We start from the raw sequence: 18,765 nt of genomic DNA on the forward strand, positions 1-18,765 counted from the left end.
GAAATGAAATGACATATTTATTTTAATTAATGATGTTTTATTTTTTAAAAAAAGAAAATCTGTCACGTATGTTAAACATTTGCCAAAAAGTCAACAAAATAAACTATCATTTGATACTCTGAATAAAGGTAAACACAAAGACTATTATAAGGCAATCTGAGTTATCTGTTGCATTTTCATTCACATGATTTTTCTTCACTCAAATTTTAAACTAAAAACAAAATCTCACAAGATCTAAGATAAACTACTTTTACCTTAAAATTTTAAGTAAAAAAACCTCTTTTCTAGTCTAATACTAGCTTTAAATATGTTTTTAGTTTATGTGTACATACATATAAACAAAATTCAGATATGGATTTAATGTTTTCTACACTTCAAATGAGCTACCTATTCCAAGATTTACTTTAACAAAAGTTCTTGGAAGGTGAGTGCAACTTCCCTGATGACACATGGCAAATACATGTTTACTTCTACAGCAACACAAACATGAGAAGCTCCAGTTTCTTACATGACAATATAATGCTTGAATACTTTCAGAATAAACATAAAGGGGTAGGAAAGAGTACTACTGATTTCTTTTGATGTTATAAAATGCTTGTTCTTAAAAAAAAAATCACTTCTTACTAATAAGATAATACCTTCTTAATAAAAAACCACAACAGAAGTTCATCACTTTAAACCTCTATTGACCAACAAAGAAATCTGGCCTGTATAAATCATTTGGCAATTAATGATGTACAGCCTTGTGACATCTTATCTGGTGCCTTAAAATGCCATTTAAATCTTTTATTCTAATTTATCTTAAAGTTTTTTATCCCCTAGAAAATAAGATCTTTAAGGATGTTACATCTTAAATGTCACTGCATCTTTTAACACTACCTGGCAAAGTAATCTTGTATATAAGTCTTTAAAATTTTTTTTTTTTGCTTATTTCAATTATTTTAGCCAGTAATTGCATTTTACTTAGAATTAGAAGAAAATAAGCCAATAATATTTAAATAACAAAAGGTGAATTCTATATATATATGGATTAGGCTAAAACTTTTTGTCTGTTTTAATCACAGCATATTCTTAAGGCAGGGAAAATCAATAAAATGGAAATTTATGTAGTCAAGGATAAACAAATAAATCATAAATATTTAATCTAACCTTCAATTTTGCATGTGTTAAAGTACAGATGATGGGAAATAAGAATTAGTAAATTCCTAAAGGTATGCAGAGATGATGATGTAGAAGCCTATTTTTGAAAGCAAAATAAACTAGTCATCTTAATTTTAAAACAGTTGCTAATACTTCCTGGATTATCAAAAAATAATTTTTCAAAGTTATTGAGATATATTTAACTTTTATTTGTACAGACGATAGGAAATGGGTTTCTAGTTAAAAAAAAAAAGTTCAGCATATTTTGATTTTTTTTTTCCAGCTACTTGGATTCTGGATAAAGGAAAATTATATCTCTATTGATACGTCAAAGCAGCATTTAAAATTCTGCAGTAAATGAAACTTCCTCTTATTTTCTTTCAAAAGAAAAGCTAAATATCAGAAAAACTATATAAATCCTATTATTGAGAATGTTTAAAGATTGGCAATATGCTATCTAGTACGTTTAACAAGGCAGCAACACTACAAAGTTAGTCCTTTTCTTCATTACTATCTAAAAATGTTGCAGCTTGGTCTCACTTTAAATATTCACATTTAATGTTTTAAATGAAAATCGTTGGTTTTTTTTTTTTTTTTCTTTTTTTTTTTTGAGATGGAGTTTCACTCTCGTTGCCCAGGCTGGAGTGCAATGGTGCATTCTTGGCTCACTGCAATCTCCGCCTCTCGGTTTCAAGCAATTATCCTGCCTCAGGCCTCCCAAGTAGCTGGGATAACAGGCACCTGCCATCCCACCTGGGTAATTTTTCTGTATTTTTAGTAGAGATGGGGTTTAACCATGTTGGCCAGGCTGGTCTCGAACTCCTGACCTCAGGTGATCTGCCCGGCCTCAGCCTCCCAAAGTGCTGGAATTACAGGCATGAGCCACCACACAGGGCTAATAGTTGGTTTTAAAATAAGTTGTTGCCTTCTCTAAATATAGATCAATCAAATTCAAACTTCATTAACTTTCTAAACCTGCACATTTAAATACCATGTTTTCATTCTTTATTACTTCCTCTTCATACTGTTTTCTCTCCTAGTTAAAAAACTAATCAGTAAATCCACAGAAGCTAAATAGAAAATAATCGTCTTAAGAAACGTAAGGCCAGGCATGATGGCTCACACCTATAATTCCAACACTTTGGGATGCCAAAGCATGAGGATTGCTTGTGCCCAGGAGTTTGAGACCAGTCTGGGCAACATAGTGAAACCCTGTCCCTACAAAAATAAAAATAAAAAAAATTAGCTGGGTGTGGTAGCACATGCTTGTAGTCTTAGCTACTCAGCCTGGGCAATAGAATAAGACCCTGTCTCTAACAAAAAGGAAAAAAAAAAAAGGAAAGAAAAAGAAACATAAGCCAAAATGGAGAAAAAGTGGTTTGTGTCACTACATAAGACCACGGAACAGATCTCATTTCTACCTATAGACCAAAATTTTTAAAATACTGGTCCCATGCTAATTTCTTCTCAGTTAACCATCCTTGTTAAGAAAAATTCCTCTCATGTTACAATACCATAAGGCCTTTTCCTTCAAACAGGATTATTTACCCTTATAATGTCTCACCAATGCCAGAGTAAGCAAAACACCTGCAGATCTAATAGAAAACAAATTATAGTTCCTTACATGTCATAAAATAAAATATAGCTTTTAATCTGTCCTTATTTTGGATAGTTCTTCCAATGAAAGTAAAGTACAAACCTTTTTTAGCATCTTGTTCTGTTTGTGGAAGAACTCTACTTTGATATCACCACACACAGGTAACGGCTGAGGGAACTCAAAGTACATGAACTTGTCTTCCCGTCGTGTGGGTCCTGAATTGGAGGAATATATCTTCACCTTTAGCTGGCAGACCACAAACTGAGGATCTGCATTGTTAAATACATACTAGTATTATTTCACAGGAAATGCTGTCAAACTGTCAAAAACGATTTTAATGATTAATATCAACAATATACACAAAATATGGATTCTGCATCTGCAATCTTGATCTAAAGCAAATCAATTGAAATAAATGAAATAAAAATATAAACAATGTAAGATTTTCTCCAGTTTGAACCTTCAAAATAAGGTCCTATTATTTGTATTAAAAGTCAATTCCTATTTCATGAATAGTAAGTCCCAAGACTCTAGCAGCAGAGTAACTTCAAAACTTTAACATTAAAATCATATTAAAAATCCTAATACAAATAAAAACTTTAAGCATTAAAAACGATGAAATAATTATCTGGTACATTTGTGAACTACATCAAAAGTAACTTTTAAGACAGATATCAACAGGCAGTAGTCAGGAAAAATTTTTAAATGTAAAGAAGACAGCTATTTGCTTAGTATCCTTAAGTCTCTAGCATGTGGCAAAGATCACTTGATCTTAGCCAAAAGGCCGAGAAGTGATCACAAAATACATATCATTACATGTTCACAAGAGAAAGAGGATGAAACCTGAAACAATGTTATAAAAAATTTCAAAAACAAGTCTAAATATTTATTTAAAAAATTAACTATCATTCATTTTCCTATCGCTCACATTTTAAAGGTACATAATGCCACCATCATAAGAAACAGGAAACAAGAGATTTGAAATTTCTGTAAAGAAATGTAACAGACTTCAAGTAAAAACTGCAGCACAACTTTCCTTTCCTCCAAAACACCTCATTTTCATTAACAAGTATTCTGCCTTTGGCTCATGTCTGTTTTAAATAACTGGTAAAAAATAAAGTAACTGGTAAAATATAACTTCTCAAAATTCATCATGCTTTTACACTAGCAATTCAACCAAATGGTGGGAAAGTGTGTTAAGGGAAGGATTGTATGTTTTATTTTTTAAATCTACTCATAAATTCATTTATAGCTAATGACCTTAATGACAGAAATTAAAGACTGATGAATGTTATGATCCCAGGACTTCAAAAAGTTAAAGATACCTAAATAATTTGACAAAGTATAATTCATTTGTCATACGCTGAGGAATTAGAAAACAAAAGTCCATTACAAAGAAATTTATTAACCTTAGGAGGTTAAGAAGTGCCATTTGAAGAAAACATGCCAAGATAATAGAGAAACAGAAACACAAACTTACATAAAGTGTATGAGAAATATTATATATATTTAAATATATCATATTTATATTACGTATATATATATAACAAAAAATGCTCAGCACCAAAAGGTGTCATTATTCTAAAAGATAAACAAAAGTCTTACATTTTTATCAATGTGACTGAGAACAAGGCAAAAGCTAAACCAAGTTAAATGAAATTTCCAGTTTAGTAAACACCTACTATTTCTATGTAATATCTAAAGCAATATCAGCAATCACATAATATGTTTGATAAAAGCATGCGGGTTATTCCAACATGGTCTTCTAAGACACTTATTATTTGAAAGAGCTACCACAAACAGGAGAAATATTACACCAACAATCTATCAATAAATTTCACTTCCTTGACTCAAAGTTCAAAGTGCAATGAGCCATTTCATAAGACTTTATGTGATACTGAAATTTCACTGGGAAATCTAACTTGAAGAAGCAAATAAAGTAGGATTCCAAGGCTGTGATAAAATTAACCAGAATAAAACTGCAAAACTGCCTTATAATCTTTTTAATTTAAACTCCATTATTTCAGAATCTGATAATCCTGACTTTAGGACTTGAAAAAGCAAGTTAATAGTATTTCCAGGTTTCAATTAAACTACATCTAAAATGTACATCTTCAAATATTTTAGTATTATATAAAAAAATTTGTAAGTAGTAAAGATTTCCTCAATCACTAAAGAAAATAATCTTCTCTGCAATATGAATATCATGTTTCAGATAGATAAGACCTAACTAAGCAGAAGTCCAATATTAGTGTGGTTCTGTGGACTTCTACAATATATATCCTCGGATATGACTGAATATATTCCAAAAAATAAATAACAAGATCCAGACCTAGTGATATAGTTTGGATATCTTTCCCTCCCAAATCTCAGGTTGAATTGTAATCCCCAATGCTAGAAGAGGTGGGGCCTGGTGGAAGGTGCTTGAATCATGGGGGCAGATCCCACATGAATGGCTTGGGCCATCCTCTTGGTGATAAGTGAGCTGGCATTTAAAAGTGGGTGGCACCTTCTCCCCACCACTCCTTCTCTTTCTTGCTCCCATTCTCACCATGCTCCCCTTTTGCCTTCAGCCATGATTGGAGGCTTCCTGAGGCCTCCCCAGAAGCAGATGCTGCTATGCTTTCTGTACAGCATGCAGAACCATGCGCCAATTAAAGAAGAATTTATAAAGAAAACAGGTTAAACCTGTTTAATACGCAGTCTCAGGTATTTCTTTAAAGCAATGCAAAAACAGACTAATACACCTAGTAAATGAAAATCAGAATGTAGAGAATGGAATGATAGTGGAGACTTGAAAGGGTGAGGAGATGATGAGAAATTACTTAATGGGTACAATGTATATTATTCAGATGATGGACACCCTAAAAGCCCTGTCTTGACCACTATACAATCTATACATGTAACAAAATTACACTTGTGTCCCTAAATCTATACAAGCAAAACCATTTTTTTAAGTCAGAATTAAATTTCCTTGGATATATACATATTGTTAGTCTTGAATGAAAACCACATTGATCATCTTTTAGTAACATTTTTAACCCTGTTAAATGTCTAGAATATAGCAGCTTTTTCCATCACTTAGAAATATTAAGACAAAAATCAAGTAAGAAAAAGCTGCCAATCCCTACAGAAGATGCTGTATTTTTCAGCACTATCTGTTTTCTTCATTGATGCCTCTTCTTCCTAAACCCAAGTTGCCATTCTTATCTCAGTCCTCACTCTCTCCTTTTCTTCCTTTTCTCCAAGCCTTCCCATGCCCAAACTCCACACCATTATTTATATGAAAGGCTTAACTACTCTCCCTTTCCTGATGCTGCCCAAAATACCGATATATCTCCTACCTAGATTCGAACCCATACTCCCAAGTACCCACTGAATATTGTCATGTGAGAAGCTCACTTTTACCAGATTTAAAATATGTTTAAAACCAAAATATCAACACTAATGTCTCCAAGTCTCAGATTCACTTTTCTTTCTTTCTGAGACTATTTCACCTGACTGGGCTCAAAACTTTTACAAAATCTTTGGCTATAAATGGCAAATAAAAAATTAATGAAATCCCATTTGATTGTCTTAGCATACCTGCACTAAGACAAGTTTTATTACTGGTTTCTTTTCCACTATTTTTTCCTCTTGCGATTATAACTTTGCATACCACTGTCCTTAAAACATGGTTTAATCCTCAAGTATTATCATGACATCTCAGTATTTATCAAATCAAGTCTGTTATCCCCATTCAGGATCCTCTAACAGTCAGTCACACGTTCCATACCTATTCTCTGTCACTACATTCTTGTCCAGCTTTTTCCTTCTGCTGCACTTCAACTCAAGCCATTTCCGATTGCCTGTAATACTTCTTTCAGTAGTTATTTATTTATTTTTTAAGACGGAGTCTCACTCTTACCGCCCTGGCTGAGGTGCAATGACGCAATCTCGGCTCACTGCAACCTCCACCTTTGGCTTCAAGCGATTCTCCTGCCTCAGCCTCCCAAGTAGCTGGGAATACCGGCACGCATCACTACGCCTGGCTAATTTTTGTATTTTTAGTAGAGACAGGGTTTCACCATGTCAGCCGGCCTGATCTCAAACCAGTGACCTCAGGTGATCCATCCACCTTGACCTCCCAAAGTGCTGGGATTACAGGCGTGAGCCACTGCGTCTGGCCACTTCTTTCAGTTTTAATGCCAATCTAAACTGTACGTTTTCTTCAATGTTCAATAAAGAGCTGGTGAACTTCCTTTAAGAAACTGTTTGACAACCTTCAAAAGCTTTTCTGAATGTAGCATTTATAATTTATATACACAACTTCCCATTTCTTTTATTTCGTATTTATTTATTTATAAGACAAAGTCTTGCTCCGATGCCCAGGCTGGAGTGCAGTAGCACGATCTCGGCTGACTGCAACCTCTGCCTCCTGGGTTCAAGTGATTCTCCTGCCTCAGCCTCCCGAGAAGCTGGGACTACAGGGGTGCGCCAACATGCCCAGCTAATTTTTGTGTTTTTAGTAGAGATGGGGTTTCACCTTGTTGTCCAGGCTGATCTCGAACTCCTGAGATCAAGCGATCCGCCTGCCTCAGCCTCCCAAAGCGCTGGGGTTACAAGTGTGAGCCTCGTGCCTAGCCCCACAACCTCCCACTTAATTACATATAGCTCATATTTTATTAAAACTTTACTACAGTATTAAATCATAGTACATAAGAGGAAACTAGAAAATTAGGAAAGATTACTAAAGTGAATGTTTTCTTTCCCTTAATATCTCCATGATACTTTATACCTTTCTCTTGGCTCTTACACTGATATCAATACTATAGGAAGAGCATGAGTTTTTTCTTCCTTTTTCCTTTTCTATGAATCTGTTACATTCATTTGTCAGTCACTTCCAACAGCTCAGTACCCTACATTCGGCAGTTTTAAAAATTGTAATGAGATGAAAAAAGCATCAATGAGACTCTTTAGAAGACTTTAACATGCTATACTAATAAATCTGTGGTCTTTGATAAAGTTATCTGTCTCTAAGAATACAGAAAAGATCTGATGAGGATGATCACACCTATCTGATAAACAACATCGGAGAAGTAGAATAGGATCAGGATGACTGAGGTAGACTTATAGAGATTAGGGTAAAAGGGAGAAATAAATAGAGGCAGACATCAGTGACATAATCTGTATTTAGTACTTATCCAGGAAGTTTCAGATTTCAAAGTCTCTTCATTTTATTGACAAGCAAACTCAAAGAGAGGTAGATGATATGCTCAGGGTTACACAATAGATTAATGACAGATCTAGGACTGGAATCTGGATCTGAAAATCCAGGTTTTCTCTAACACTCCACATACTTTGATTCCTATTCTTTACTCATCATACTTCAGCCTGCTGCCATGTCTTATCACTTCTTCTTTTCCTTTTCATTGCTTTGTCACCATTACTGTCAATACCTAGTCTTCCTAAGATATTAAGGAATTGATCCCTGCCCTAAGACCAGCAAATTGCTGAACTCCTCTGGTGGACCTCTGCTGGACCTCATGCTGGACCTCTGATGGGACAGGTTCTTCCATCATCTAGTCAGAATTGGGCTGTATTTGGTGGTTATAACACAGAATATTTCTTTCATAAACATAATTTGGCTTCGACTACATTAAAACCCATTGCTTTTGGCTTCTTTAGCCCAATGAGTTGAACAACAAAGCTAATTAATTTGTTCAAATGCTTCAGAAATATAGTCTCCTGCATAAATTTTAAATGTGGTAAATTTCTTTCTAAATTTTTATATAAACTTCTAGATATGGTAAGAAAACTGTTCCAATACATGGAAGGATGAGAATTTCGAGCACTTACTGCAAGTTCCGCCACTGAACATTGGAATAGTTTCAAACATCATCTTGTGAAACAACAGTGCCACTGGTCTATAATCCAGATGATTCTTTAACAGGTAGCTATAATAATACACATAGCGCCTCTGACTGGGAATAGTTACTCCCTGGTGGACAGAAAAAAAAGAGAAGCCAAATTCAAAAAAAATGTTCCATTATAGTTATTTCACTAAATTGCTATGGTAACTGGGTCGTAGCCATTTAAGAACATATATACATTAGAAATTTGACCTTAAATGATTAATACTTAAATCCAGCTCAATAATAAATAAGAGCAATATCAATACAAAGGATATCAGAATAACTCTCCTCCCTTAAAACAATTATTGTAACACCCCATTTATTCAAAGGTCACAACAGCGCTCTGACCCATGACCTCCATAGGCAAAGGCCACTGCATATCCAAAATAAGTGTCAAAGGCCTCTGCCCTACAGCTATGCTCTTTACACCTAGGGCTCCCCACAAGGATTTATGGACTCCTTAAACACACAGTTCCTCACAAACTTCATTACCTACTTTCCAGGGGAAAGAGTATCAGAATCAGCAAACTAGATAGAGGCATACTGCCTTTAAGGCAGAAACAGCAGTAGCAAAAAGTGATGCTGGCATTACAGCCCAACAAAAACAGGACTATGCAGTTGATGTAAATGTGTGCAACAATCTTCTAACAGAGGTAAAGCTATCCTTGTACTACATGCATCTCTTTGTTGAAGAAACTAGGGAAAAATGAAGTGTTTTAGAAAATGTAAGTATTACAAATGATTAAAATATATCTAGTTCTCAAGAGTTTATTAAACAATAAAACATAAATAAAATTATGTAATACATGTGGCACTTAATAGGGGAAGCTGAATTATCTAAAGAGAAAAATCTAATATGTACAATAATGCATTCACTAATGAAGATGAATAAATAAGGTATTTAAGGATTTTTTTATTAGACATGTGACTTAAGAAAAATCCAACCTAAAAATATAAGACAAACAATAAGCAACATTAAGAAGTTTAACGGTAAGAGTAACTTACAGAAAACTGTACTTTAAATGAAAGTATACTCAAGAGGAAAAAGAATTAGCAATTATTTCTCTTTAAGTTACTACTGGCATCTAAATCTCCCCAATGTCTTAAAAATTCTGGACACAACCTTCTTCTCCCTAACGAAAAATACAAAACATATTTATGTGAATTTAAAAGCAGGCCAGGTGCAGTGGCTCACAACCTGTAATACCAGCACTCTGGGAGGCCGAGGCAGGCTGATCACTTGTGGTCAGGAGTTGGAGACCAGCCTGGCCAACATGGTGAAACCCCGTCTCTACCAAAAATACAAAAAATTAGCTGGGCGTGGTGGTGTGTACCTGTAGTCCCAGCTACTTGGGAGGCTGAGGCAGGACAATCACTTGAGCCTGGGAGACGGAGGTTGCAATGAGCTGAGATTGCGCCACTGCACTCCAACCTGGACCACAGAGACAGACTGTCTCAAAAAACAAACAAACAAACAAACAAACAAACAAACAAAAAACCAGGTGTGCTGAATAGCAAGTATGTAGGTATCCACTGTAGTACTCCTAATATTTTTTCAAATATGAACATTTTATTATAGACAATTTAAAAATATGTGTGTATGTGTATAAATGTAAAAAAAAAAAATAGGCACAAACCATTTCAAATCATGAGAAGTGATTTAAGATTTTGGCCACAGTATAAAGACCACAATTTTATAAATAAAAGACTTGTATTTGAATGCTGACAGTCAAAATACAAACTCCGATGTGTTCTCGAAGGAAAATGAGGATAATAATATGTACCCTTCCTTCTTAACAGGGTTCTCATGAGGATTAAACACCAGATGCAGTTACACGAAAGCATGCTAAAACTACAAAATGATACACAGTTTTAGCAATTCTGTACCTGTATTTAAGGTACAGTTTTGGAATAGCTGGAATTGTATTTCTATATAATTTTCTTAACAAAACAGTAAAAGGTAAAGTATAGTAGTAGTACTTTGAAGAGCAGTACTACTACTCTTCATTAAAACATTAAAAATTATTAAAGTTAAAAAATGTAAACTTACAATGATTTATGACATCACATTTAATGTAATTTCAGCAAACAACTGTCATTCATGTTTAGCAAGATAAATACAGAACTGCTAAGCAGAAAAGAAATATCACATGGAAGATGAGTGGGAGGGGTACTTTTTTGAACCATGTGAATATTTTAACCATATGCATTTATTATCTAGTCAAAATATGCAATAAGATTAAAAAAAATTAAGTCAATGCAAGTCTACGAGGAGACCACATTGTCAACATTATTTGTTGGGGTTTAGTGGATGACATTTTTCTCTTTATCTCCATTTTTGGCATAAGTTTGTGTGCAATAATAAAAAGATTTCAAAGCTTTAGGTTTTTTCAAGTAGCAAGTGATTAGTAGTGTACCTATAATGTAGGTGATTATACATTCTGTTAATCCTTACCCAAAAAACGATAGGCAACATAAAAAATATATAAATCTACTAGTTGTCAACATCGGGTGAATAATCTATGTATGAATACCAGTTGAAACAAAATTACTGACAATTCAAAGAAAAACATGGAAAAGTACATTTTAAAATTTAATCAATTAGTTGACCATCAATATTACACAGTCTATTTTCTTAACTTTGCAATTCTTATCTACCTGCTGCCTTGTCAGCACCCAAAATTCAATATTTCTAGATTAACAAATATTTAAAAGTTGGGAGGCTCACATGTATCTGTTTCAGAGTCTCCAATGTGACCTCCTCATTCTAGTCCTATCTCTCTGGGCCATGAGGCACACTCACTAAAATTGAATTAACACCTGCAATATAGGATTTCCAATGAGTGGAAAGTCCACACTAAAATTTTACTCATCTTTAAAAGCTTATACATATGAATAAAAGGCTGTAAAGCTCTTGCAGATTAAAAAATACTCTGTTTTTTCAAATTTTTCTTTTTTTTGAGATGGAGTCTTGTTCTGCCACCCAGTCTGGAGTGCAGTGGTGCGATCTCAGCTCACCACAACCTTGCCTCCCAGGTTCAAGCAATTCTCCTGCCACAGCCTCCCAAGTAGCTAGGACTGTAGGGATGGCCACTGCACCTGGCTAACTTTTGTATTTTCAGTAGGGAAGGGGTTTCAGCATGTTGGCCAGGCTGTCTTGAACTCCTGACCTCAAGTGATCCACTCGCCTTGGTCTCCCAAAGTTACGGGATTACAGGCCTGAGCCACTGTGCCTGGCCTAAAATTTTTCATTTTTCATGTAATTTAAGGCTAATAAGAGCCTGTTTTATTCTCTAACCAAGAACTTTTAAGTTAAATTGATCCGTAACTACACACACACACACACACACACACACACACACACACACCCCAAGGATATAGTTCTACTTTCTACTAGTAGTAACTCTCCTTTTCCACTTTAATTATGAGGAAAATTATTTACACAGCTGACCCTTGAACACAGGTTTGAAATGTGTAGGTCCACTTATACATATGGGTTTTTTTCAATAAAATTTTTCAGAGATTTCAACAATTTGAAAAAACCTGCAGATGAAACACATAGACTAAAAATACCAAAAAGCTAAGAAAAAGATAGGTTTATGTCATGCCTACATAAAATATATGTATATTATTAGTCTGTTTTATCATTTACTGCCATAAAATATACATAAACCTATTATAAAAAGTTAAAATTCATCAAAACATATGCATACAAACCTTAAGACCAGACATAACACCACTTATAGTCAAGATAAATGTAAACAAATGCAAAGATGCAGCATTAAATCATAGCTACATAATATTAACTGTAGTACATACTATACTACTGTTAAAATCTCATAGCTAACTTCTGTTGCTACTGCAGTGAACCCAAGGGTTGCAAGAATCTATTTAAAACACCATGTGACACTAATCATCTCTGTATGATCAGCTCATCTCTCTAGTAAATTGTGTATTGCACTCAAAAGCTATCTCTCTCACAGTTCTTGTGTGTTTTTCTTTTCTTTTTTTTTTTGAGACAGAGTCTCGCTCTATCATCCAGGCTGGCGTGCAGTGGCACGATCTCGGCTCACTGCAACCTCCGCCTTCTGGGATCAAGCGATTCTCCTGCCTCAGCCTCCCAATTAGCTGGGATTACAGGCACGTGCCACCATGCCTGGCTAATTTTTTTATTTTTAATAGAGACGGAGTTTCACTGTGTTAGCCAGGATGGTCTCAATCTCCTGACCTCATGATCCGCCTGCCTCGGCCTCCCAAAGTGCTGGGATTACAGGCGTGAGCCACCGTGTCCGGCCCTCTTGTGTAGTTTTCACTGTGCTTAGTGCAATGCCATAAACCTTAACATCATGAGACCCATATGAAGTGCCAATAGTGATGATGGAAGTGCTTTCAAGAAGTAGAGAGAAGTCACAGACATTATAAGAATAAAGTGACTTGCTTGATATGTACAGTAGATAGGTACAGCTGTAGCTGCTGGCCATTTCAGACAGATGCTTCATCTTGTAAACAGCAACATAAATATATGGTACCAATAAATACAGTACAGTACTGTAAATGTATTTCCTCTTCCTTATGATTTTCTTGATATATGTTCTTTTCTCTAGTTTACTTTATTGTAAGAATATACTATATAATACATATACAAAATATGTGTTATTGACTGTTTATGTTGGGTAGGGCTTCTGGTCAACAGTGGGCTACATTATCGAATGGCCAACTGTATCCTTAACCTTTTTTCCTCAAATACAACTTTCAACAATTCTAGCTTCAGCGAAAAAACTTTAGCTAAACTAAAGAACTTCAGCCATTACTCTTTCAACTCCTTTACGTTCACAGACCAGGAGGTAGACTTAGAAGTACATTTAGTGTTCCTCCTAATATTCCTTCCAGCTCCCTTTCCTTCAGCTTTGTCTATTTCAAATCTATACCACTCAATAACTCTTCTGGTATATACTTTTTAAACTCTTGACCGCAATGATTTTAGCACTTTGTTCTCCCAACCTCTCTTTTTATCCTGACCAACACATCACTGTCGATGAATTCAGCTCCTGTTTTACTGGGAACCCTGAGGTCATCCAATATGAACACTCAAAATTCCCTTCTTCCATCTTAAAATCTCTTTATGCTTGACGTCTCTTCCTGTTCAACAAGGTTCTATTTTGGGCAAGTGCTTTATTAATTATCTCCTATCTGGCATGTGCCTTTATTCTCTCCACTTGTTTCTAAATAATATGCTCAAGTAATCTGTATTCTTTTTTTTTTTTTTTTTGAGACAGAGTCTCGCTCTGTCGCCCAGGCTGGAGTGCAGTGGCGCGATCTCGGCTCACTGCAAGCTCCGCCTCCCGGGTTCACGCCATTCTCCTGCCTCAGCCTCTCCGAGTAGCTGGGACTACAGGCGCCCGCCACCACGCCCGGCTAATTTTTTTGTATTTTTAGTAGAGACGGGGTTTCACCGTGGTCTCGATCTCCTGACCTCGTGATCCGCCCGCCTCGGCCTCCCAAATCTTTATTCTTTATCCAAGGCTGGCAAACAACTCTCCCTAGATTCTGTATCTCTCTCAAACTATCAGACTCCCTCTCTATAAATAGCAAATCTTGAGACGCTCTTACTCCTTAATCCAGAGAAATTGATTATGAGGCTGATTTCTTTTTGGAGGGGAGGGGGGTGCCATGGTCTCACTGTCACCCAGGCTGGAGTGCAGCAGTGCAATCTTGGCTCACTGCAACTTCTGCCTCCCAGGTTCAACCCCCTCAGCCTCCTAGGAGTAGCTAGGAGTACAGGCGCCTAACACCAAGCCCTGCTTGCTTGTTTATTCATTTATTTATTTATTAAGTAGAAACGAGGGTTTTGCTATGTTGCCCAGGCTGGTCTCAACTGCTGGACTCAAGAAATCTGCCTTGGCCTCCCAAAGTGTTACGATTATAGGGATGAGCCATCATGCCCATCCGAGGCTGATTTCTTAATGGTCATTAATGCTTTCTCAACAACTAATTTTCTACTGTTTTCACAATCCCATCCTGGCTGCTGGCTGATCTTTTTTTTTTTTCTAACATTTCACTGAAAACTTTTTATTGGCCTTTTGGGTAGAAATGAGAATTTATTTGCCAGGAAGGATGATCCCATCATACTTCTGCTGGAACCAGCGCATGGTCTCCTATTTGCTGATTCTATTTCGCACCAATGAAGCCTGTCCTGCACTTCTTACCTGCAATGATGAAACCTGGCTTTTCCAGCACCACATAGAAGTCCAGGCTGTAGACATCAATGCTTGGGTCATATCTGATACCCAGATCAATGTGTTCCTGGGTCCCAAAACCAAAGTTTCCAGTATCTGAGAAGTTATTTTTTCTTAACTCACACTCCTGCACCTTTAGATCATTCTCCAGGATTTCGTCTGCCTTGGCCCCTCGAACTGTGCAGCAGACAACAGTCTATTCATTTCTTCTGTTGCCAAAGGGGCTAACAGTATATCTAGCTTTGGAAAACACCTGGTTCTGACCTGTAAGCTGCTCCAAAACCTTGGTTACTCAGGTCAGTCTGTCTCCACTTTATCCTAAACAGATGTTGAAGCAGAGCCTGCAGATGCAAAGTTCCTGCATGGGGTTAATCCTTTTCACCTTGATCCTGCACCATGATGGAGAACAGGAAGAGCCTGGCTGATCTTTCTGCAATCATTCTGAAACTTCCCTGCTTCTGTCATAGGACTTACTCTCTTAAGGTTTCTTTCAACCCTTATTGGTTGTCTCTTCTCTTGTCCCTAAATACAGGACTATCTCAAAAGAGTTTCCCCTCTCTCTGTCAATCCAATCTATTCCAGTGCTTTACCAATTTTACACAGTAACTTCAAAACTTATCTCCTTCAACATGACTTTATTCCCAACTGCCAGTGCAGAATTCCAACATCTGGCTGGAATTTCTACCTGGTAATCTCAGAAATACTTAAAACACACATTTCCAAAAACTGAAGCTTTTTAACGTGGAAAACCTCCTTTATTTCCATCAATGATATTCACTATTTTCTCCAGCACTTGATGGCCTTCTAATAACTAACACCACCACTGCTTATTGAGCCCATACTATATTCCTTGTATTGCTCTAAATGTCTTTAGAAATACATAATTTAATACTCATAAAACCATGTAAGGTAGATACTATTGGTAAACCACTTTATAGATGAGGTGAAGTAATGGAGCTAGATATAATCTTCGTAAGTAATGGAACTAGATATAATCCCAGCACTCAAACTCCACAGCTTCTAGTCAACTACTGTATGATCCTCCCATCTTCTTTCTGCTTGAGGAAGGAAACACAGCTGAGAGGCAGCAGTAATATAATAGGGTTACAGAAAAGAGAAGTGAGGGAACTCCAGCACTATGGCAAAGGCCCAGGCAGCAGAGTGGAGCTAAGAGACACAGTCAGCATATTAACTACCTGGCACATACATACATGCATACACACTAATGGTACACAATAAAATGAGAGACAAATCATAGATTAAGTTCATTTAGTATACTCATCTTTGATTCCTACGCATCTATTCAGTTGCCAAAATCCAGATCTTGATTCCGAAATACTACTCAAAATGTCAGTTTCAGTTTTCTGTGGCCTATTTCAGTTTCTTCCTGCAATTTTGCCATAGCCAACTGATTTATCACCCTTTATCCATTCTGTAATCTATCCTTTATACCACTCTCAGATTAATTTTTTAAAAGTTAAGATTAAACCAATTACCAATTAATTCAAAATGTTACATGGTATTCTACCCAAGTAAGAGCAATTTATCACACACTATAATTCAATCACAGCATAAAAATACAGCTCCAACCTCTTTTTCCACTCTTACCTCTCACAATTCCCTTGAATGTACTCTTACTTTGGCCAAAGAGAAGTATTTAATTTTCCCTAAACTGTACCGTCGGGTTTTCTCTCTTTTTAAATATATGCTACCTTTATCAGATTAAGGTATGAAGGCTACATAAGCAACCACCTGTGAAGTCTTACTTACTTTCTAACACCTGGTCCAATTTAGATAACATAATTACTTGATATTTCAAGGTTTGATAATCAGCCACCTGAAATGCAATTTAAACCAGGTATTTCTTGAGGGCTCCTAGACATTTTCATTATTGCAGGGTCTATTCAGATTTTGTCTCTCCCCTCAATGCATTTACAATGACATATTCACTGAAAATTGCCCATTTCTCATTGAAATTTCCAAAATGATTAGCACAGACCCGAATATAATTTTAACATCACCTCCATACTTTAGTTTTATCTCCTTTCTCGTACTTAATGTCTCATTTTTAGTTTCCCTCTTTTCTTTTATCCTTGACTGGCTTTTAAAAATATGTATTGATTTTATTGGCATTTTCATGCAATCAGTATTTAGATTTATTAGTTCAAATGGTTTACTGTTTCCTAATTCATTAACATTTTGCCTTTATAAATCTCTACCTATTAATCTTTATTTCTAATGTAAATTTACATTTCCTCATTGAATCAAAAATTATTTAAAACGATTTTATATTTCCATATAAATTTAAACACTTTAAAAAATGTCCAGTTCTAATGAATTGTAATCAAGGAACGGGACATATATTTTTATTTTTGAGTGAGATTTTGTTTTGTAGTTGGTCTAATTAGTAAGACTGGTAATTGTTTTGTCAATGACAGAAAAAAAGAAATACATTTCATTATTTTATTATTCAAGCCACATATATATATATATATATATATATATATATACAGTTATGTGTTGCTTAAGAGAAACTGCATCTGGGTGATTTCATCACTGTATCATACAATATACTTACACAAGCCTAGATGGTATAGTTCCTACATACCCAGGCTATATGATACAGCTCCTATGCTACAAGCTTGTACAGTAAGTTACTGTATTCAATATCATAGGCAACTGTAACACAATGGTATTTGTGTATCTAAAAAACAGAAAAGGTTCAGTAAAAATGGTATAAAGGTTATAAAAATAGTACACCTGTATAGGGCACTTACCACGAATGGAACTTGCAGGATTAGAAGCTGCTCTGGGTGAGTCAGTGGGTGAGTGGTGAGTTAATGTGAAGGCCTAGGATATTACTGTAAACTACTGTAGACTTCATAAACATGCTACTCTAAATCTATTTTAAAATTTTTTCTTTCTTCAGTAAATTAACCTTAGAATTTTATAACTTTTTCACTTTATAAACATAAAAAAATTTAACTATGACTCTTTTGTAACATTTAACTTAAAACAAAAACATATTACACAGCTACACAAAAACATTTTTTCTTTGTATCCTTATTCTGTAAGATTTTTTCTATTTCTAAATTTATTTATTTTTTACTTTTTAAACTCTTGTTAAAAACTAATAAATATACACATACTTTAGCCTTGGCCTCTACAAGGTCAGGATCATCAATATCACTGTCTTCCACCTACACATCTTGTCCCACTGGAAGGTCTTAAGGGGCAATAACACCCATGGAGCTGCCATCTCCTATGACAATAATGCCTTTATCTGCAATACCTCCTGTAGGATCTGCCTAAAGATTATTTTATAGTTAACATTTTTTAATAAGCAGAAGCACATGCTAAAATAATAGTACTGTAAACATGTAAACTAGTAACATATTCATTTATCATTATAAAGTATTATGTGCTGAACATAACTGTGCTATGCTTTTACACAACTGACAGTACAGTAAGTTTGCTTACACCAGCATTACCACAAACACGTGAGTGATACATTGCATTGCAACGGCTTCAACATCACTAGGTGATAGAAACTTTTTAGCTCCATTATAATTTTATAGGACCATTGTCGTATACCAGGTCAGATGTTGACTCAAACATCATTATGTGGTACATGACTGTACCTTCTTACTTCGTGCCTTTTGAAATACATTAAAGATTCCTATCATTGCTTTTCTACCAATTATTCTTCATTTCTTTCAGCTTTTGCTTAATACATTTTGATGTTATGTTTAGCACATTCGTTCACAACTGCTAAGTCTTTACCTGGAGTGTACCCTGTGTTAATGTAAAATGACATTTTTGATCCAGTTAATGCTTTTTGCTTTAAATGCTACTCTGATACTGAGATTCTGTCATCTGCTTTTGAAATTGAAATTTG

General features: G+C 35.4%; 1 protein-coding gene and 1 pseudogene across 2 annotated transcripts in view; both read right to left on the reverse strand.

Moving 5' to 3' along the window:
- The window catches only part of PTEN (phosphatase and tensin homolog), a 105,062-nt gene that overhangs the window by 8,231 nt on the left and 78,066 nt on the right, over positions 1-18,765 (reverse strand). For both annotated transcript variants that reach the window (XM_032137403.2, XM_058436239.1), the window contains exons 6-7: positions 8,576-8,717; positions 2,840-3,006 (exon numbers count right to left, since the gene is read on the reverse strand). In XM_032137403.2, the coding sequence (XP_031993294.1) occupies positions 2,840-3,006; positions 8,576-8,717 (309 nt within the window). The remainder of the gene's footprint in view (positions 1-2,839; positions 3,007-8,575; positions 8,718-18,765) is intronic.
- On the reverse strand, positions 14,177-17,363 carry LOC116457911 (large ribosomal subunit protein uL5-like; annotated as a pseudogene).

Source organism: Hylobates moloch, unplaced genomic scaffold (genome assembly GCF_009828535.3).
Source record: "Hylobates moloch isolate HMO894 unplaced genomic scaffold, HMol_V3 SCAFFOLD_3, whole genome shotgun sequence".
In the NCBI taxonomy this organism is placed as follows: domain Eukaryota; kingdom Metazoa; phylum Chordata; class Mammalia; order Primates; family Hylobatidae; genus Hylobates; species Hylobates moloch.